The following is a 23,178-nucleotide window of genomic DNA, read 5'->3' as shown; positions in this document are numbered from 1 at the left end:
TCCAAAGATCTTTCAGGAACTTAAATTAATGACCCAGGTAATGTGCTTGATGCCCACTTTTAAAGAATTAAAGGCATTTTTCATAATTCACAGTCCTTCAAAATGAGCGTTCCGTGTGATTTTGCTAAGAATCGATCATGGCCTCTATCCCCCCCCCCCCCAATTTCAGTGTACCCCAAAATCGTTCAATGTGCATAAGGAAGCCATGGATACGGTCTTCTCTGCAAATTTTGAATGAAATTGAACAGATAGACTCTGAGATAACGCTGTACACAGATTTGGGAGACGTCTGACGGACGGACACCCATTTTTCAAGTATGGTTATTTCGACTCCTGGGGCCTTAAAACGTTCAGAAATGATGAAATTTCAATTTTTTTTCTTTTCCTTGGAGGATGACAATACTTCCTCTACCCTTGGGGAACGAGAAAGTAAAAAACCTGAATATTACATATTTCAATACATAGGCGCCAGTGACGATGCAGAATCATCACTCAGCAGCGGCGTGGGGCGCGAAATACCCACGGTTTCTTGTTTATTCGTTTATTTTTGGCCCGAAAGCAGGCTGATCGTGACTTTGAACAGTATACTTAGAAGCAATAATGTTTGTTTTGACGTTGCAAACCTAAAACTTTTACTTCGAACCCCTTAAAATTGGTAACGAACTCTAATTTACTCGCTTAAGCAACTATTCAAGGACTGGACTTTAAGGGAAAAAATTGATAACCAGCTGATTTTTTGTATAGAGGGTCCTTCCGGCCTCCTGAGTCCCCCCCCCCTCAATCAAGGAAAGTCCTCATTGATAGCGAGACGGCTTTTCAATTTGAAGAGGGAGGGGGGTTAACTACCCCAAAATCGGCTTATCCGGCCAGAACACAAGAACGGTTGCTCGTATCACTACGAAAAGCACCAGGGTCATTCCACGCCTAGGTAGTCCGGGGGATATTTTTTTACCCCCCTCCGAATGACCCAACGATATTTATTTTTGGACTCCTTAAAACTCTTAGTTTTTAGAAATAAATGGGGTTTACCTCCGTTTAGTTTTTTTCTCGCAATTTTTACGTGTTTTGTAACCCCGTTGCTTAGCTTCATCCTACTGTAAAAAGAGTGACAGTTTGGTAGCAATGTTTTCTGGCGCTCCCGCCAAAAGCAATTTTCAGGTTATGTTTGCAGTTGTCAAGAAGCTGATTCAATGTGCTCCTGCAAAGTTTCAATTTGTGAAAGTAATTACTGTATATTATATGTAACTTTTAAAACTTAGTGTACTGACTGTCACACCCGTTACGCAAAACATGAGTTTTTTAGTGTAACTATTTTAATTCATGTCATTTTGAGATGCCAATTTTTTCCATACGTATTCAAGTCAAGTACAGCTTCGGAGTATTTTTCCAAATTTTTATTTCAACAATTGATGGGCAAAAATGCGTAACGGGTGTGACACGTTACGGGCGTGACCAATGAGAAAAGAGGCTTCAATTATGCAGATGTTGCCTCACTTCTCACCATCTTTTCTATGGTAATCACAAGAAATACGAATCTTTCCGACGGGCGACTTGGACGGTTAACCGTTGGAATTCGGCGGTTTATTCCGAATCTCCACCGCGGCGGTGCATGTTCGGGGATCGAGCACCTCAACGTTTTCATGTAAACAACTAAGATGGCGGCGCATATTACGCGGGTGTTATGAATTTACGGATCGCGGGCAAGATCCACACCTTGAGCGGACTTGAAGCAACCACGTACTTAATTAACATTTACATTTAAATGTTTTTTCAAGTTAATATTAATTCCTGATAGTCGAATGAAGGAAGTTTTCTCCCGTTAGGACAAAAGCTGCAATGTCGCCGTTTATCATTGCATTATAGGAGAGAAAAAGTAGCAGCCAGAAGTATGAGTCATGAGCGACCATCCTCAACATCCATTCCTTCTTTTCAGAGATTTTTTGTCATCACTTATCAGAGATGCAAAATTAAATTTAACATGATATGAAAGTTCACAGATTTCTGAGGAGGAGTGTACACTACCCGTAAAATTATCTTAAAATAAAATTAAGAGTTTGACTCTCATTTTGTTAAATTGAGATTTTACTGATTCTACGCATTCCACGGCCTACTGAGCCTATTGCAGAAGTTCCACTTTCATGAAATTTTACCTTATATGAAATTGCATGCAATTTTGCATCTCTGTTCATTATGGAGCCCATTCAGCAGGCTATCAAGACTGAGGCTGCTTTAAAAATGTAAATGGTGCAAGCAAGAAAGATGTTGGGCCTCTAGGAGGAACATATTTTTTCAAATTAAAATTTATCACAAGGGTGAAAATTCTCACACATCAGGCAAATAGGGATTGTCCCCTCCCCCTTATTCAGTGAGAGTACTAAAATTTTTCTGGGACAATTTTGGTCAATTTCACACTCTCACACACTCTCCTGAGAGGAAAGGCGATTAAATTAGAGTTAATTACCAATTTTAAGGGGTTCGAAGTAAAAGTTTTAGGCTCGTATCGTCAAAACAAACATTATTACTCCTAAGTATACTATGCAAAGTCACGATAAAAAATTATATGATGCCTGTGATTGCTGCCAAATGCCTTTAAAAGTTGCGATCAAAACGCTAAAAAGACGCGTCTCAAAAATTTTTGGCGCGACAAAAAACGCGTTGTGGCAGCACTGAAAATTATCCGATTTCGCTCAAATTCGGGGATATTAAACGTGTAACATAATGAAATGTCCAATACTGGTTTTTTGGCCAAAGACAAAAATGCCCAAAAGTCCATTCCCTTTGCAAAAAAATTAGAAGGTGGCGACATTGTCGGCTTGAATACTAAATAAATTCGAATCCATGGAGACGACGGGGAAGATTTGAGAATCTTTTTTTCTTGAACTAACCTCAGTTGTGAAACTTTTTGGCTTTTGCAAAATTTTCGTTTGTTAAAAAATGCGGTAAAACCAATTACAGGGGCAGCGTGAGTTCACAAATATTTACAAATTGGTGATTTTATTCTGATGATTCTAAAACTAAACTAATTGGATGACTTTCTTATGTCGTGATGTTTTATAGCAAATTTTATATACACAATAAAACCATCGAACATCGCTGATCCGAGACATGGTTTTGGATTATTCAAATGTGGGACACCCTAAGGGTCACTCTTAATTTTGATCGGTCCATGCGGGTCTGCCTCACTCAGCGATGCACAGATGGCCTGAAGATGAATGTTTCTTTCGGTAAATGTCTACTAGCTTGATGTCACAAAACTGACTTGTCACTGGCCTCTCCATTCTCTTAGGCAACGGTTTAATTTCAACATAATCAGAGATGGTCAAGTCGGGGACCTATATGTTTCGACGTGGAATGACCGGACCTCAACCATAAAGAAGTCATGTTTATCATCTAAGTAAGACTTTCTGATCAGAAATAAAAAGTAAAAATATTTCTCTTCGGGGCTTACTTTAAATATCGAACAAAATTAGAACTTGCCATGTGAAGTAAACGAATGCATCCAGGTGACTGTTACTGATGCGGCAGTTCGGAGAACCTATCAGAAAGACAATGGCAATGGCATCCCAGAAAAATAGATTTGTCGATCCTCTTACAATAGCCTCATCAAGTTCTGACATTATTTTGCGTCGTGGCCCTCCAAACACTTAGTGTGTAAGTCAGTTGCTGACTGGTTTATGACCCTGTGTTCGGACCTTGGCAACAAGCCGGCAGTTCAACTAATTGCGGCTGCCGCCAGCGGAAGGAGGGGAGGAGGCTGCTTGACAAAACTGGGGTCTGAGGAAGCAAAACACAAAGAGCAGCAGGAGGTAAATAATTGAGAAGTGGACGGATTAGTGTGAGAACTGAGAATTGAAAGGGCTGGGTGTGGAATGGCAAGACAGGAAAAAATACCAGGGGATGAATTAGATTCTAGAGAGAGTCAAGGAGAAGGTTCAATAAAGAAACAGTAGGTCTGACAGAGAGCACAAATGCTGCACAGTGGGGACGATTCACTTATAAAAAAGACCACCACAAGGTATTTACTCAGTTATGCATGGGCACATATTGTATAGTGTGTTTCTTCTAGGTATCGCAAGCGGGGGTGGGGGGGGGGGACCAATTACCTAAGAAATAAGCTTTTTCCCTGTTCCGAACATGGCTTCTGGACATAGGTAATCTACAGTAAAAGTAGAATTATGCACTTTCTTTGTAGGTAACTAAATCGTTCCATATTTATGTATCACATTTTTTACTGGTTTTTTTCTCCTCTCTCAGATTGAGGATGCAACAGGCAAGAGTTTTGAGACACCTTATCCAGACACTCCTGTCATGAGTGAATCAATCAGTGAAACGGCTCTAAATTACAAAATATCTATAGAAGATGATGGTCCAGGTTTCACAATACAGAGGAAATCCAATGGACAAATTTTGTAAGTTTATGTAAGTAGTTAATTCTATAATTAAGGCGATAGTAGGACATGGAGCCTGAAACAAAACTGTATCATCCATTAGAGGTCTTTTTAATAAAAGCCATCTGTTAAGCGTAAGAATTGCAGGGTTGGAAGCAGTGTTTGAAACTCACCTTTGAGTTTCAGGAGCCATATGGCCCATCAAGCTCGACTTTTAGGGGTCATTGAACATATTTTAGGGGCCAAATTGACTTTTTGCTCGTATATTAGGGCGCATTTAGTGAAAAGTTATACTTAGGATGTTTCAGTTACAGAACTATTAGCTGTAACTTTTAACTTTCGAAAAATAAACAGAAAATTTAAGGTTTTCTCTTGGTGTGGGGGGGGGGGGGGGGGGCTCAATTTTTAGGGGCCACGTTGGCGCAGAACCTGCATTTTTTAGGCGCCATGACGGATGTTTTATGCGCATTTGGCGCGTTGGCGCCTGTGAGTTTCAGACACTGGTTGCAAGGAGTAGGGAAAACCTGGAAAGTTAGGGAAAAGTCAGGAACTTTTGCAATGGGTCAGGGGAATTCTCAGGGTTGCGGCTTAACATTTAAAACCGATGTATAATTGTATAAGTAAGTGCTGCACTCTAGTGACACCCTGTCGAAGCTCACAGTAACGAATCTCGCATAGCACGAACACTCTATGTCACTCCATGTACTATGTAGAATGCCTCGTGTATGTGAATGCCTTTCAGTTTGTTTCAATATGGTAAGTGCTACAGTTTTCTCATCATCCTAGTGTCCGTCATTGCCCAAGCATCCTCACAAATCAAATAGCTCCACTGTGCTGGCACTGCATGTCAGCGTTGCCGAGTTTTTGGTACTTCTATACTGCAAAGCAAGTGTCATGACCATTGAATCCACGATTTGTGTGCCAGTTCAACTTGAAAGGATCTAATTGTTTACACCTATCTGCTCTTGATTAATTTTCATGTGTCTTATCCTCTAAATATTTTTATTCAGGTTCGGAATAATTTACAATATTTTCAGGCGGCGTATAAATGCCTTATTCAGGTTTTTTACAAGTTTCAACCTCATGCATACAATTGCAATGCTTCAAAGTTTGCATTGCTGTTTTTGCGGATTAATTTACCTTTCACTCTATTATATTGTAAGAAGTCAGGGAATTTCAGTGCCTGTGGTTAGGAAATTTTTCCAATAAGTCAGAGAATTTTGAAATTAAATCTAACTTGCAACCCTGAATTGGGTTTAATTTAGCTGTATGAATACTGGGTTTAGGATGATTCCACACCAAAAGCCCTGCAGGCTGATTAATGGAATTGATAGATGGAGGGAGAATGGTAGGATCCATTTGGTTGAAATGGGTGATTCCCATTGATGGAGGGAAAAAATGATGGATCAACTTTGGGGTTTCTCGTAGGTTGCTGTTAGTCCAATACCTCCTTGCCTATTGTATCCATTGTAACCACCTGCTCCCACCGATGGGATTTCTCCATTTTCCTCCTATCAGCTTTGTCTATCAATTTCAATAATCAGTCCGCTGCCAACTAGAATATAAAAATTTACATAGTTGCTTTGGTGACCTCAAAAAGATAGACTGTTTTCCCATCCACTGCCTTGCGGATATGACCCAAATGCCAAATTTGACTTCATTTTGCTGTATAGAACCCATTATTTCTGGCTCATCTTAGAAATTACGTATGAGGACTTACCCGTAACCATAGCGGTCGCTGACATCCGCCATTTGTAGGGCAAACGCTTTTTTCGAATTCTGAAGCCCTCAAGAATGCCTGTGCGAAGTCTCAGACTTCAAGCGCAATTTTTCGGGGAGATATGAACTAAAAACCATGTTATTTGTAAAAACCGCGGATGTGAGAATCCACTGTTCTCCCCCGCCGGCGCGGCAAAACACTATGGAGATTCGAACCCACTTGCGATAACTGCCCGAGCACCGACTCTGGGCTATAGCTGAAACTCAAATTATACGTATCTGGACCATCTTGCCAGAATTGTTGATTTTTTAACTGATTTTATAATTTGTTCCTTATTTTTGTTGGAGAAGTTACAATCGGTCTAGTTTTTTGTTCAAATTTATTAAATGACTCAGCATTGATTTACTTTTGGCTCATTTCAATCGTTTAACCAGCCTTACCGTTCCTGAAAACTTTGTTTCATGCATTAAAAAATGTTTTCAGTCAATACAGCGGATGTCAAATTTTTTCAAATCGCTGTTACTGCTTCAATTTTTCACTTACACAGATCGCAAAAAGTGTGTTCTTTACAGAAAGGGTTGCTCTTCATGAAAATCTTTATAAGAATCCTCTCGGGTCTACGGGTGGCAAAGTGCAAAGCTTCAAAAACTTCAAACGCGATTTTCTCACAATGTGAAAACTAGACATCCGCTATTGTTACATATAAGTCCTCATATGTGCCATTAATTCCCTTACGTAGATTGGTGCCTTTATGAATGATTTAGAAATAATAACTCTTTATCATAAATTGTAGTCAAATTCAGCCTTAAGTGGTCTTTGCGAGTGTTCCATGTTTCTGGCAACACTCCGGTTAGGGAGTGCCGGAATCTATCAATTTGCATGGGCCTCTACGTAACATACAGCACCTGTCCTTCACAATTGCACACTACATTCTTTTGAAATCTCTCAAAGTAAATATGCCTAGTTTTCTGAATGCAATGCAATTAAACTTTCACCGCAGTTGTTTATTGCTCATAAACAAACAGGTGAACGTCTGTTTGGTTTTTAGCTCATAGCTCATTATACTCATGAAATTGATGAGTTGCAGGTCCTAGGAGGAAAATTTCATTTCAAAGCAATTTTTCACTGTTTTTTGAAGCGTTAAGCCGCAAATCATGAATCAAGGTCATCAAATTAGAGAAACTACAGTGGTGTACCCTAGGGTGCATCAAAAAAAATGAAAGTCTGAAATGTTATGCTCCCAGGCGGCAACCGATGACGTTTGGTAAAAAAACATGTTTGCCAAAATTTGGGCCAATTTCAACCATTTCAAATGGTGCCAAAGGTCAATTTCGTCATAAAATTATGATATTTTGGTTGAGACCTCGATTTCGTACAAAAAACTCGATTTTACGCTGAAATCGTGCGTTTACGAGAAAAATGCCAAAGAACTCAAGTTGTAGGGGATGAAATTTTACTCTAGGAAGACGTCTTTGTAAACGATAAAAATCAAATTGAACTAGAAAAACTCAACTCGGTATTTATTTTTTTGGTCCTCAAAATTTCCGAGGTCTTACAAAGTAGCGGTTTAAAAGACTAATTTTTCACGAAAATAAGTCGAAAGAGGGTATAAATGAACTGTAGGCAAGTGTCAAGGATGCAAATGTCATCAGAACTTCCTCAGCCTCAAAAAAAGTTCCAACTAATTTGCACAATCCTCCAAAAAGTGTACGGCTCGAGAAGCAGGATCGTGCTATAATAGTAAGGGAGAAGTGCGGTTTGACCGGGAAAAATTGCGTAACAAACTTTCCCTATGTAATCGTCATCAGTAGGTCCCCCTGAACAACTTCCTAAAAGTTAGAAATGGCCCGACCCCGGAATACTCCTCAAAGTACCTAAAATTCAAAATGGCGGCCGTAATAAAGGGGTCCGACAAATCGGTATTTTAAAATGTTCATACCGTGTCACGTGAGGTATCATTTCCTATGTTGGTAGTAGATTTCATAAATGAATTCCACAAGGCCCCCCAGTCAAAGGGGGCGCTCCGAATCAAAGATCGCGGCCAAATGTGAAAGGCAGGAGGTTGCATTTTTTTAAATATTCACCGAAGAAAGAAGGAAAGTGAAGTGTCTGTATTTTCATGTATTATGGCCAAGAAACCTACATTTGATGTTATAAATGTATTTAATAAGGGAAATTAAAAGAGACATACGACTACGGAGAGAAATGTAAGCTCAGAAGCATGTTTGCACTTTTATGAGTTAATGTTTTAATGTGCCAACAGATATACTCTCTTCCAATTCTCGTGTGTGTTCTCCGTTCTTTAGCAATCCCTGCACAAATGATTTATTGTGTTTTCTTCCATTCATTTCTTATTACTGGACACATCATAACTTAATCTTGGATTTGGGGCGCTGCTCTTGATCGGGGGGGGGGGGGGGGGGGGGGTTCCACACCTTCATTTATGAAGTTTACAACTAAATTTACAAAGAAATGGAGACCCCTCGTGCTTGCCTTCTTTCTTCGGTGAATATTTAAAAAAATGCAACCTCCTGCCTTTCACATTTGGCCGCGATCTTTGATTCGGAGCGCCCCCTTTGACTGGAGGGCCTTGTGGAATTCATTTATGAAATCTACTACCAACATAGGAAATGATACCTCACGTGACACGGAATGAACATTTTAAAATACCGATTTGTCGGACCCCTTTATTACGGCCGCCATTTTGAATTTTAGGTACTTTGAGGAGTATTCCGGGGTCGGGCCATTTCTAACTTTTAGGAAGTTGTTCAGGGGGACCTACTGATGACGATTACATAGGGAAAGTTTGTTACGCAATTTTTCCCGGTCAAACCGCACTTCTCCCTTACTATTATAGCACGATCCTGCTTCTCGAGCCGTACACTTTTTGGAGGATTGTGCAAATTAGTTGGAACTTTTTTTGAGGCTGAGGAAGTTCTGATGACATTTGCATCCTTGACACTTGCCTACAGTTCATTTATACCCTCTTTCGACTTATTTTCGTGAAAAATTAGTCTTTTAAACCGCTACTTTGTAAGACCTCGGAAATTTTGAGGACCAAAAAAATAAATACCGAGTTGAGTTTTTCTAGTTCAATTTGATTTTTATCGTTTACAAAGACGTCTTCCTAGAGTAAAATTTCATCCCCTACAACTTGAGTTCTTTGGCATTTTTCTCGTAAACGCACGATTTCAGCGTAAAATCGAGTTTTTTGTACGAAATCGAGGTCTCAACCAAAATATCATAATTTCATGACGAAATTGACCTTTGGCACCATTTGAAATGGTTGAAATTGGCCCAAATTTTGGCAAACATGTTTTTTTACCAAACGTCATCGGTTGCCGCCTGGGGAGCGGAACATTTCAGACTTTCATTTTTTTTGACGCACCCTAGGTGTACCCGTTACGGTCCCATTGCTGCTGTATTTTAGGCAGCATACATGGTAATCTGCCATCAGGATGAGACTCATTCCTCAGCACTGCTAAATTACCATTACTTGCATCATGGAGGGTTTGGAAAATTCTACCTCTTACTAACTCCTAATATTTTTCTGCAAATGAAAGCTATCTCTTTAATATTTTCCCAAAAGTTTCTTGATTCTCTGATGTATGAATTCAGATTTCAATTGATCAGTGACAATTTATCCATGTATTTTTATCTTCTACTTTTTAACAGAACCATATAGACGTACCAGTTAATCTCTCGCATTCATTAAACAGATAACAACTCTGCATGGCACATTATCTCTGCTTCTTATCTTATGCAGGGTATATTTGTGTTGGTTTCCTCATGAAGAGAAAACAGATGTCCTTGAATTTATCTTCCTACACTTGCTTGGGTTTTGTTCCATAAGTGTTGCCACATTTAATTCATAAAGTACAATGAAAGGTTCTAATGAGCATCTAATTGTAAGCTGAGTATACGCAAACCCATTGCACAATACACATAGCTCGTTCCAAAATAAAGTAGATTGATGCTGCTGTTTCCGAACCAATTAAGCCCAATACATGATCATATGACAATCACATTTTAAAGATCAGATCCTAACCTTTCGGTTTATGCCAAGATTATACTAAATTACCCACAACAATCATGGTGGAGGATCAAATACATCTGCCTACGAGCTTTTTACAGAAGTAAATTGTCACGTGTCAAAATAACACATTTCTTCAGTTATTCTTAAGGTATTTTACATTTCTCCTGAAGCTAATTTCTCTTCAATGATGTCAATTTTGAGACAAAGCTTTGTTGTTACTCCTATAAATCATATTGAAAATATCCTTGGCAGGAAACTTGACTTCCCTCTTTCGTTAAATTCCCATACTGCATACTATGCAGCTCTTTTAAAGATAAAATACAAGTGTTTTAACAATATTCTTGTCTTATTTTTTTCTTGAATGCAAAATATTTGATTAAAAAAAAAAAAAAAAAAAAAAAATTAAAAAAAAAACTTGCCCAAGTTACTATAAACTGGTGTTCCTTCCTAAAGCACTGAAGAATCACAATTTTATACTGGGTCAGCCTGAATTGTCAAACATTTTCTGGTCAATATGTTTCTGGAAGCCATTGTTCAACAACCATACAATCTTGCTGCATAAAATTTTCAAGTTTCATTTTTTTCCCTAACAGTACATTGGATGTGATGACACTAAAACCAAACAGTTATTCGTTGAATGCATGATGACTCCTCACTTTTGTGGTTTATCAATTTTTAAGCAAATGAGATGATCCCACACAGTGCTTCTAAAAGGGGCTTAAATCGAAGTTGGTCGTGACTTAAACATTTGAGCTGGAATATCAAGAGGAGCACTACCAGATACTTTAAACTACAATTTCGAAATCGGTTGTTGGAGCTCCCGGAGAAATAATCGCGATTTTATGGTTTTTTAGGCTTTTTTCGGAAAATAGGCTCATGTAGGGCAACTAAATTCCCCATCTGTCCCAGTTCTTCTTGGATTGATCTGAATTTTGAGTATGTTATTCTCTGGTATGACATACGACTTTACTGACATTTTCATGACCGAGAAATTTTTTTTGCTCCCGTTACAACGTAACAAAGTTTCAAACTTCAAAATTATGGATTTTGCAAAAAAAACTTATGACACTGGCTGATTGGATCGGTCTGAATTTTTAGTAAGTTATTCTCCGATATGAGATAAAAATTTCCTGATATATTCATGGCCGGAAAATATTTTTTCCTCTCGTTGCAACGTTGCCAAGTTTTCAACTTGAAAATTTTGGGTTTGGAGGTAACTCGATGGCATGGGCCCATGTCTCAATGAATTGATCTGAATTTATAGTATGTTGTCCTCCCGTATGAATAGCAAATTCCCTGAAATTTATAAGACCGAAAAATTTTTTACCCCCGTTTCGACGTTGCCAAGCTTCGAACTTTAAAATTATGGATTTGACCATAAAATGATGGCGTTTGGTCGGGATGCCTTGCAGAATTTTCTTTATTTGTGAGTAATTTTACGAAATTTTTTAGTAAATTGTCCCTTGGAAACTGTAATATTGCCTTCTTGCCGTTTTACTACTTTTATTCCAAATGAATGTACCTATACTGCATCTTGCTGCAAGTGCAAATGCTAGTTCTCTTCGTTGGCATCAGCAGCGTTCATTCAAATATAATATGATATGCTATCAGTTTGTGTACATGCACGGAAAAAAATTACATATGTCTTCATTCCATTTTTGAATTAGTGGGTTTTAGTTTTTTATGAAAAGAAATTGCTGGGGTTTTTCATTCATGGGGTTATTCTTGGGGAATAAAAGTAGTAAAACGGCAACAAGGCAATATTACAGTTTCAAAGGAACAATTCACCAAAAAATTTCGTAAAATTACTCACAAAAAAAATTCTGCAAGGTATCCCGACCAAACGCCATCATTTTATGGTCAAATCCATAATTTTAAAGTTTGAAGCTTGGCAACGTCGAAACGGGGGTAAAAAATTTTTCGGTCTTATAAATTTCAGGGAATTTGCTATTCATATGGGAGGACAACATACTATAAATTCAGATCAATTCATTAAGACATGGGCCCATGCCATCGAGTTACCTCCAAACCCAAAATTTTCAAGTTGAAAACTTGGCAACGTTGCAACGAGAGGAAAAAATATTTTCCGGCCATGAACATATCAGGAAATTTTTATCTCATATCGGAGAATAACTTACTAAAAATTCAGACCGATCCAATCAGCCAGTGTCACAAGTTTTTTTTGCAAAATCCATAATTTTGAAGTTTGAAACTTTGCAACGTTGTAACGGGAGCAAAAAAAATTTCTCGGTCATGAAAATGTAAGTAAAGTCGTATGTCATACCAGAGAATAACATACTCAAAATTCAGATCAATCTAAGAAGAACTGGGGCAGATGGGGAATTTAGTTGCCCTACATGAGCCTATTTTCCGGAAAAAGCCTAAAAAACCATAAAATCGCGATTATTTCGCCGGGAGCTCCAACAACCGATTTTGAAAATGTGGTTTAAAGTATCTGGTAGTGCTCCTCTTGATATTCCAGCTCAAATGTTTAAGTCACGACCAACTTCGATTTAAGCCCCTTTCAGGAGCACTGTGCCCAGTTTTGATCAGTGGCATAAGATCTGATTTTTAAAATGAAACTAAGATGATGTCTCTAGCACTAAGAGGTCTGAAATGGTAGTATCATTCTATTTCTTTTCTGAGACAAGATTTAAGGAAAATGAAGCTAATATCATTGTTCTCCAAGGGTTTACATACATATTTGTTTGTATGGATGAGTGCTCCAGACTCTGATTGAAGTTAAATATAAACTCAAGAGCCTTCATTTTGTAATGATTTGACAGGTTTGACACGAGATCAGGAGGATTCATATTTTCCAAACAATTCATTCAAATTTCATCGAAACTACTATCAAATAACATTTATGGACTTGGCGAACATAGGAATAACTTCATGTTGGATACAAATTGGAACCGCATTACTCTCTTTGCTCACGATTCTCCTCCTCTTGATGGGGTAAGTTTTGTGTTATTTCCTCAGTTAATTATTAGAACGAAGTGCATGCAAATTTATCAATCAGAAATGATTCCCCTCAAGAATTAGGGATCACCACCTGCTGTACCTACTCTCTTGATGTCAGTTCTGATGTCAGTGCTTTGCAGAAAGAAAAAGAAGGTGGTCGCTTTTCAGGCATCTTAGATTTCGTCGAAGGTAGGCACAGAAGCTTTTTGTCATTGATTCTCCCTTGAAAATGGTGTAGTTCATCCCACAAAAAACCCTTGGGAGGGTGCCGTTCGAACGGCAATAAACTAGAGAAGTTAACTGTCCCGATTTTACAGATAAACATATATGATATGAGAAATCGGGACGGCAATTAATTTAGGGTTTGTCTCATGCTGGCAGTCCAGCCGTTTTTCTTCCCGCAGAGGTTGCTCCGGTTTTTGCTTTGACATTAAAGTGATATCATCAGATCGCAACAGCAAATCAGTGAAGCTTGGAAAAATAGGAATAAATAAAAAACAGAAAAAAAAGAAAAATTACCGTCGTGCCGGAGAAATGTTTGATATATCAGCATTGGGTACTATTTCTATGATGGGTACTTATTGAGATCTGCTTTTGATTTAGCAGAAGTCAAAATATTTATAATTCATAAAATTGCAGGAGTTGTTCCTTTCTGCGGCATGATGCCAATTCTTTTATTTTTTCCTATTTTTCCAAGCCTCACTGATTTGCTGTTCCGATCTGATGATGTCACTTTAATATCAAAGCAAAAACCGGAGCAACCTCTGAGGGGAAGAAAAACAGCTGGACTGCCAGCATGAGACAAACCTTAAATTTTTTGCCGTCCCGATTTCTCATATAATATGTGTTAATATGTAAAATCTGGACAGGTAACTTGTTGCTCAAGGCAAACAATTTCGGGAAAAGTTAAAAAAACGAAATTTAAACGGTCTTTAATCACCTTAAATTTCGTTTTTTTAACTTTTCCCGAAATTCGGGGACTTTCCAACGTAATGTAGAACTGATTTTGACCTTGCTGAGATAATGTGGAGGCAAATCCAGAGGAAATTGGCTCATTTCGCAGGAAAATTGAATGACCTTTGAATTGACGTATTTGGGGGTCCGAGCCCCCCCTTAAAATTAAATCGAAGTGATTTCTGCAATTTTTACGTAAAAGCGAACACAATTTGGTAAATTTTCCCGTTTTATTTTTTTCTTTACGATAATTTGAACCGGAGTTATGATTTTTTGAAAATAGGTCAAATTTGACCTTTGACCTACCATAACTCGGTCAAAAATTGAGATATTGATCTGCGGTTTGCGCCCAAATTCTTAGTTTTTTATGCTCTTTCGAATGAGGTATCACAAGATAGGGGTTGCTATTTGAAAAAAAAAAGTTGAGGGGGCCCCTGTCCCCCCCCTGAGGGGGGGACCAAAATTTCGACCCCCTCAAAAGATGGTCCCCTTTGAGATAGGAACATTCCCAAAGTTTCATTTCCTTAGCTCAATTCGTTCAAAAGTTAGAGGGAGGGTCGGGGACTTTTCGCTCACCCTGTGTAACTTCCCTTCAACGGAGCCGTGATGATTCGAGAAGCAATTGCCGCAGCGCTCGCGTCGCCGTAGTGAGGTGTTCCTAAACAAAACATACTGAAGCAAACCTTGAGTTTCTTAAGATAGCTTCAGGTTTGCCAGGATTTACTCAAGGTAGGTTGAGGTATCACCACGATTTTCTCAAGGTCTTTGAGGTTTACCTTGTAGAAATTAGCATACCCAAAGTACAAGCTATGGTGAAGAAATCATGGCAAACCTCAGGCTGCCTTAAGATAGTTAAGGTTCGCATCCAGTACATTTTGGCGCGTATACGTAGTATACCGCCTTTGCGATCGTTTCGACCCCCCACTCGATACAATAACCGAGTCCCTTAGTTCCTTACCGAAAAGTGACTACCGCGAACTTCTGAGATTTTCCAAAGCGTGTAAAAAGTTTATTTATCCGTCAATAATTATGATTTAAAGTTGTTTCTCATTCTGGGGCTTTCTAGTTTATGTGCAGTGAATACTAAGAGTCTACGTTACTTGGTTTTTTTAAAAAAAACCTAAGAATACGCAGCGCTGATTTAAAATATGCATATATAAGCAGAAGCAAGCGAACTGATTCGAGGATGACTGACCAGTTGGGCACTCTTTGAATGAGAATTACACTCCTTCGTTTCGTTCAAAACGTTGCTTTGACGGATCTCAACACCCCTGTTATGCTTTTCAAAATTTGGTATAACTGCTCTGATAGCCACGGCCATAAGTGATAGCCTTAAGTGCAATCTGTGATGAGCCTCGAGACTCATTAGACCATTTGCTAAACGTGGTTCATACCGGAAGCTACTTGCACTTATAAAAATCTACCTACCCCTCTCTTCCCCGCGCGCCTAGCCCCTGCGTCGGCGACAATGGCCTGCGAGAAAAAGGCGGCCGCCGCGCGCCGAGAACCCGACCCTATTAATTACGCTTCATTAACCATTTCACCGTCACGCTAGGATTCGTCCAATTTTCAAAAAAATTGTTTCGCGTGTACTTAGCAATTTTTTTCTTACTCTCCGTTAAAACATGAATTAAAAGAGGTCTCATTCATAAAAATCGTTCGAATAGAAGAGAAGTTACAGTATTCGAAATCTGAAGAAATCAACAAAACCTCGAATTCTCCAAACAAAAAATGAAATGAAGGGGGAAAAAAGAAATGTATAAATTACAATTAGATAAAATTGACCTCAGAATTTGACAAGCAATTCCATTATATAACGGAGAAAAAATTGGGAGTAATTACAAAAAATTCGCCTCTTGCAAGGGGCTTCCTTGTAAGAATTTTGACCTGAAGACAAGGGTCAAATAGCAACAGTACTCCATACAATACACAGTGTGCCTTAACGAGTTAAACATGTTTTATATATCCAAATCGAAAATTTTCTATATTTTTAACTACAGTGTCTCTTGAGTCGTTTAAGCAAAAAAAAAAAATCCGTCGAGATTCGGGAACGTAAAGGCGCTTTAATAGTATTCTGGGACTATAATAGCTAAATCACCCGTAGTAAATCCCGTTATATTATTAAAAAGAAATTGACTCCATAGTTTAATGCCTTAGTTTCTTAAATACGATTATTTTAAGCACTCAAACATTTATACCACCAGTTTTAGCCATGAGGTGATTTCCTGAGAGCCGATAATATCACGAATTTCTCATAGAACCCTTCAAAAATGGCTTGCTTTTTGGGTAGCCGATTCGGCCATCGAACCGGAGTTTAAAGGAAAGCTGATAATAACACAAACCTTTGCTCTGAGAAAAATTTTGAGATAGACACGGATTCTGTTCAGCATATCGATGCATAAGCATTTTCACACATAGAATCTAATTTTCACATCAGGGAGTGGACATATTTTGATTTTTTTCGATTTTATACGGAAAATTGATGGTTCTTCGGGATTGAAAATACTTGTAATTGTTTCTTGAAAAATAAAGGCACCCAAAATGGCTATAACATATTGACTTTAACATATGTGCACTCACGAAATTGATTCGTAAATTCAGCGAGTGGGTACATCGACCTGGTATATCAAGTTTCTGCGATATTTTACGGCAAATCGGTAGATTTTCGGGATGCAGATTTCTTACTTTCAATTCATGAATGAAGAAAGCATAGACATGGTTGAACTGCTTTCCATGGAAAGACGTTTAAAGTAACAAAATCAAGACATATTTAAAGCAATTGCATTTATATCGAGTCAATTTCTTTTCAATAATATGTATAACAGGATTTTTACCGGTGATTTGGGTATTTTAGCCCCAAAATACCTTTAAATCGACTTTATCTTCTAGGAGTTCAACAGAATTTTTCCTATCTTCGCTTAAATTATTCCGCAGCACTTTTCTTCAAGAATCTGATAAGATTTTGCTTCAGGCAGATCAAAAAACTTAAATTCGTTTGAATAGCTTTCTACATTCACAATATACGGTCTCGTCAAGGTGCGTTGTTGAAGTGTTGGATCGTATGAATTCTCTTGTTGTGCTACTTGCCTATTTTGAAATCTCTGTAAATGAAAACTAAAGGGGTTAATATGTGCGAGTTAATGACGCGCCTTATCAACACATTGTGTCGGAGCTCACTGCTTGTTTCTGTTGATGAAGGAGAAGTTCCGATTTGGGCCGAAATCGGCCCCTCCACGGAATCAGAATTTTTTTTTGATATTTGGCAGTTGACGATGCATATTTTACAGAAATAGTCAACTTTCGCCGATACTCACAATTTTTGGCTGCAAAATAGGGGCCCAAACATGTCTCCGGAGCCCAAAATCAGAGACTGCATATGATATGCTTCGATAGTTCATAAAGGCACGTATCCCGTCAAGTGTCGAGAGGCCGGATCGATTCATCGCGGACACTGGCTTCAAATCTGAATGGGATTCCCCTTTCTTTTGTTCTGCGATCAGAACTCAGGTAGATGGTTGCGATGGGCCAGCAATGCGGTTGAAATCTTGACATTTGAGGGATCGATCCGGGCGTGATCATTAGATCCTGAGTTAAATACCATTGCTCGGCAATGATATACAAATCCATGCGGTCGATAGCATTCTCCGATGTTCGCTAGTGAAATCCAGTCTTTGGAGTTAACTAGCTGGCCCCGGCAAGTTCGCTCAACATATCCGATATTTGAATTTGCCGCGTAAATCAGACTACCGCTACCTCGCTACGCGGCGCTTCCATTCCTACTGCGTTATCTATTCTAACTATTATTACAATCCTACTATTTTTCTCCTTCTTCTTCTTCTTCTTCCTCCTCCTTCTCTTCTTCTCAAATGATCTTCGCATAGAGAAACTCGTAAATTTTAAACAGACAATTTCAAGAAAAATTGTTTAAAAGTAGTTCTAATAAAACCCCTTTTACTGTGCAATTTTGAAACATTATATGAATAATTAAAATTACATCAGTAAAGAAATTGAAACTTTTGACTTTACTGTAACTTTTTACTTAATCTGGTTTTAACCAGAATCGAAAGAATTGAAAGAAAAAATCATAATAATGCTTCAAACAGGAGGCTTCTTTTTCAGAGATCTATTATGTAAAAGTCCTGAAGCATTTTTCCTTTAAAAATATGCCAAAAGTGTTATTCTAATTGATACTTCTTGACGAATTTTTTAAGAGTTTGTGAAAAGTGCTTCACGTATTCGCTTTTACTAGGTCAAATCATCTTCATAGTGTTATTTATACTTTTGATGGTAGAAGTGTAGAACCCTCCTCTCTACCCTGACCGCATTTCGGAATTATTGGTTTTAATTTATTGGGACGAAAAGTCTCATCGATATTTCCTGCGAAAATTTTGACAGAGCCTAGGAAAAAAAAAAATTCTTGTTTTAGAAAAGATACCGGTAGGTTTACGTTTCTTCTTTCTCCCGACATGTAGATTCACATTCATGTGAAACAAAACTTTCTTTGCGAACACAGAAATTGAAAGTTTTCTTTTACAATGAAGTGCGCGGAGGAATAAAACCTTACACCTCCATCACTTAATCACCTTCTGTGTTTTTGGTTTCCTTCTTGCCAATTCTCAATACGCTCCTTGTCACTGTTACCTCGCGTCATTTTCGGGTTATTTCCGCGGCCTAATTATACCCACAATAATAGTACTAGTCCCTTTAATATATTAAGTACCATCCCCGAGATTTCAGCCACTTCCGAAAATGATGATTCATTGAAGCCTTTGAGTTAATAGATCACGATATTGCTTTTCAGTACCCACAGATGCGGTGATTAATGTGTGTCAACGTGATGGGCCGTTGATAGCAAAGAGGGCAGTAAGTGCCAAAATGAAGTTTTGGTAAAACGGGCTCAGAGGCATGTGACCGGAAAATTTTATTACAGAAGCCTCCGTTCTTTCTCAAATTATCACGAATCGTCCGAAAGATTCCTAGAATTCGTTTGGACGATTAAAAATCGACTGATTTAATTTCCATTACATAAAAAGGGTATTTTTCATTTTCATGCTAGGTTATTGTTAGGCAAGACAGCTGTAAGTGCTATCTTCTGCATGCTTTCGTGGTTGCGTTTTGGACGCACAACAAACACATTTTCAGGTTAGAAATTGGCAGAAGAGGGCGGCACTTTACTGGAAAGCACTGTTCTCATTGGCGCTCATGCATCTACGGCTGTCTTGAAAAAGAACTGTGTCATTTTTTGTGCACTTGCGGCTTTTACATACGTCTCGTTTTCATTAAATTAGGATGATTTCTGCTGTTTTAGCTGTCTCAGTAATTTCATCTAAAAGAGTTCAGACGAATTTTGAAGAAAACTCGATTTCGAAAATTTTGCACTTACGGCTCTCTTCGCTGTCACGGCAGAACTGCTACCTTGCCTGAAACTACGTCATTTTTTGCGCACTTGCGGCTTCCTCATATGTCTCGTTTCCATGAAAATGAGATGAATTTTGCTATTTTAGCTATTTCTGTGATTTTATCTAAAATGGATTAGACGAATTTTGAAGGAGCCTTGATTTTGAAAATTTGACCCTTACTGCTCTCTACGCTATGACAGCAGTGAGGAGAGCGTTAGACAATTTTGTTTTTACATCTTAAAGGATTGGGGCCCACGTCACTAAAGCTAGATAAGCGGGGAGGGGGAGGTTCGGAAACTCCGAGTTCAGCGTTACGTATTTTCTGAACAATCCCTAATCGCACAGTGATCAAATACACACAATTTTGGCGTTAATAGTACCACTGAGACTATTTCATGGCCCAAAAAATGTGCAAGAGGAACTGTAGACGCACTTCCCTCTCGACGGCAATACCATATTAAATAAATTAGCAAAAGTGTATTAAATCGTAGATTATGACATTTTCTCTTTATTTTCTCATGGTGTAGTATTTTGATCGAATTTTTTGCTTCACAAAAAATCTATCAGACGGGTCCTCCATCAGATCAGCCCTCCGCTCCCATTACCGGACGTGATGCACTAATCTCTGAAATATCGAGGCATATCATATCGACGGCTAAAGTGTGACAGCACGTATCTCCATTGCTGTGTCTCAAAATCTCCGCTTATAATTTATTTTTTCAAGGAGGAACAAGTCAGCTTCATAGCTTGATATCTATACAGAATATCCAAACAACAGAGAAAAAAATTAAAGAAGTTTTGTTAAAATTACGTTGACTATAAGTTTACAAGAAAAAAATAATGTATGACTGAGAGTCTAGAATCTCGCAAACAGATATATGCGGTCTCGCACTTTAGGCATCGACATGTAATCTCTGAGCAGGTGAACACAGAACAATAACAAATCTTAACTTAATGTATGTCTGGCAAACGACTAAAATATACAAAATTTGTGGTTGATCGCACAGCCAGTCCTTGGTTGATTTTTCTTAAACCATCGAGTTCAACGTGAGCAGCCTATTAGAAATGAGAATACACGTCAGCACATGACACAAGTTCGTGGATTTTCCTCCTTTTCAACAATTTTTTTAAACAATAATTTGAGGCAACTCTTTTTTTCGAGAGCTTTTTCTGTTCATATTTTCTTCTTATGCTTAATTTAAACTTTTTGCCGGTACTGGATCGCACAATTATTCAAATATTTTTTTCTTGCTATTTTACTCTATATTATAGCTCAAGAGCTTGAGGAGGCAGCATATTTTCTGCGGCAGAAAGATTTTTAGGTATATTCCCTGACAGCTAAAATGGCAGTTCAGATTTGGATTAAAATGCACGATTTGGCTATGCATAGACGATGCATCGCTTGGCTAACATAGGGGCGTAACTGCACATTGAAATGAGCCCGAAAAAGCTTTGAAATGTATGGAAGACAGGGTTCATTGTAGAGTGTAATTACGCCCATATGTCAGGTAGGTGACGATATGCATCCCTTCAATAAATGACAGTGGCCGGCTGCTCATGTGTCAGTTAGTGCATTTAATTCCGCATTCAACCGGCCAGTTTGGCCTTTTAATTCCAGGCGAACAGCCACCAGCCCTCGATTGCTGAACGAGAGCTGGACACGGCCGAAATCTGGTCAGACGCCACCCTGGAAAACCCGTACGCGCGGTGGGCAATACAGTCAAATGATCTTTGTCGCGACCCTTTCTCCGTGGCCCGTGGCACCGATCCCGCATACATTCCTCTTTCACTTTTAACTTTTCCTCTCCGTGTTTCCGTCAATCTTGATGAAATGACGGCCGCGAAGCAGTATGAAGTCCTGCCTCTCCTCTAATTGACGACGCGCTCGTGGACCATCCTCGATTTTATAGTATGTTCAATCTTTGGGCTCAATTTGGCGACTTGGTTGGTCAAGTCAAGGGGCCTGCGACAGAGCGACGGATTTTGCATCGCATGATCAAGAGATCAGAAATTCAGTTATCTAAGTTTAAAGAAATATTTTACTGACAATCATTTGCGACAGATCTTGGTTATTATAAAGACAGTTTATTTCATTTTAATAATTTTGTCAACTTCTCAGGGAGTGGAGGGGGCGCGGTGCGTGACTCATTTTATTAAATTACATCACGTGGAAGTATAGTGACTCTCATTCACATGTTGTGTAAAATCTCATGGTTTACCCGCTGAATCGATGACTGATGATAAGTAATTTTTGGGAAGATGGTTTCATGGAGAAAAATTATTATTAGCGGTGTCTGAGGAGTATCTTACAAGCAATTTTTGTATTTTTTGTTTCCGCAAAGTATGTTTCTTGAGAATTTGCCATAGTCTGTTATGTGAATCAAAGATTTGTTTTGGCTGTCGATTAATATGCAGATATGTTTTGACTATTGTTTGGCTGTTAATTTTTGCTTAAAAAATCACTGGCTGATTCCTCAAAAATATACTGCAGTATTTTGTATGTATATGACAAGTATGCTAAATTGACAGGCAAGACTGCAACAAATTCTACAAATTTTGAAAAGCCCGGCATCCGCCGGCGGGCAAAATGGGCCAAAGCCAAAACCCCTATGCGCCCAACTTGAATCGCGAAGAAAGCAGTTTTTCACTTTGATGCTTGCTGTAAGTGATGATCATTAATGCCTAAGGACAGGGATACGTAAGTTTCGGTACAGGTTTTGTGGACCCTAGCGCGATAACAGAAGGCAAGTTCACAGATTATTGAGAAGCCCAATCTATGGCTCTTAAGCTGGCCAACTGATGAAGTATAACAAAACTCAAATCGATATGGATAATGGATCCCTCGGCGTGAACTTTGCTTTGTATTCCAATGTATCAGCCAGAGCTGAATATTCACCCTCTCAGTCGTACACTGATACTCATATTAAAGGTTCTCTTAAATGAAAGTGTTGTGGAATATTTGGACTGCATTTTGCAATTTGGAACTATAAATTCTGCCTCTTCTGGAAAAACACTTATGTGCTTAGGGAAACTACTGGCACATACGTTATTTTTAAACCGGGCTAGAATTTATAGTTCCAAATTGCAAAATGTAGTCCATTTGACTTTGATATATATCCATGCAGAATAGTATAGGCCCAGTGCTAATCTACAATGCACTATTCTAGATTCCCGATACTAACAGATCGGGGCACTTTTTTAAGTGCTTCCTTTTCCATTTGAAAAAACCCAATGACGTTGCAGAACGAGGTGTTAAGGTCATTGAAGATTAAAAGTGAATTTCAAGTGAAGATGGTGGGTATTTTCAATGCAACCTGTTAAAGATTATGGAAAGAAGTTCCCCCACTACAAAAGTCAAAGTTGCTCTTGGTTCTCGAAAAAAAGGGATTTTCAAAAATCATGAAGATATTTTATACCTTCCGTGTGCGTCAATGTACTTGAGAAAATGCTGAAAAATTCCCTCTCTTTAGGTGATGTTTATCATTACTGAAAGTAGGCACTGAACGGCGGAAAATCATGAATGCTACTTAGCTTGTTGCGCTTACCTATTTTGTTGTGAGCCCAATTGAGAGATTATACACTAGGCTCGTTAAAAATCTGAGAAATTTTTCGTTGCTGTCACGTAAAAGTTCGTAAAGAAGTGTACCGGAACACAATTCTCTGTTTTTGTGGGAATTTTGAATCATCACTCAGAGTTAGCACCAAAACCAAAAAATT

The 23,178-nt window shown here is 38.5% G+C and overlaps 1 protein-coding gene across 4 annotated transcripts in view; it reads left to right on the top strand.

Moving 5' to 3' along the window:
- Window positions 1-23,178, top strand: part of LOC109033364 (lysosomal alpha-glucosidase) — a 115,975-nt gene that overhangs the window by 14,972 nt on the left and 77,825 nt on the right. For all 4 annotated transcript variants that reach the window (XM_072305076.1, XM_072305080.1, XM_072305086.1 and 1 more), the window contains exons 2-3: window positions 4,255-4,409; window positions 12,931-13,102. In XM_072305076.1, the coding sequence (XP_072161177.1) occupies window positions 4,255-4,409; window positions 12,931-13,102 (327 nt within the window). The remainder of the gene's footprint in view (window positions 1-4,254; window positions 4,410-12,930; window positions 13,103-23,178) is intronic.

The sequence above is a fragment of the Bemisia tabaci genome, chromosome 1 (assembly GCF_918797505.1).
Source record: "Bemisia tabaci chromosome 1, PGI_BMITA_v3".
Taxonomy (NCBI): Eukaryota; Metazoa; Arthropoda; class Insecta; order Hemiptera; family Aleyrodidae; genus Bemisia; species Bemisia tabaci.
This window is presented reverse-complemented; position numbering and strand designations above follow the sequence as displayed.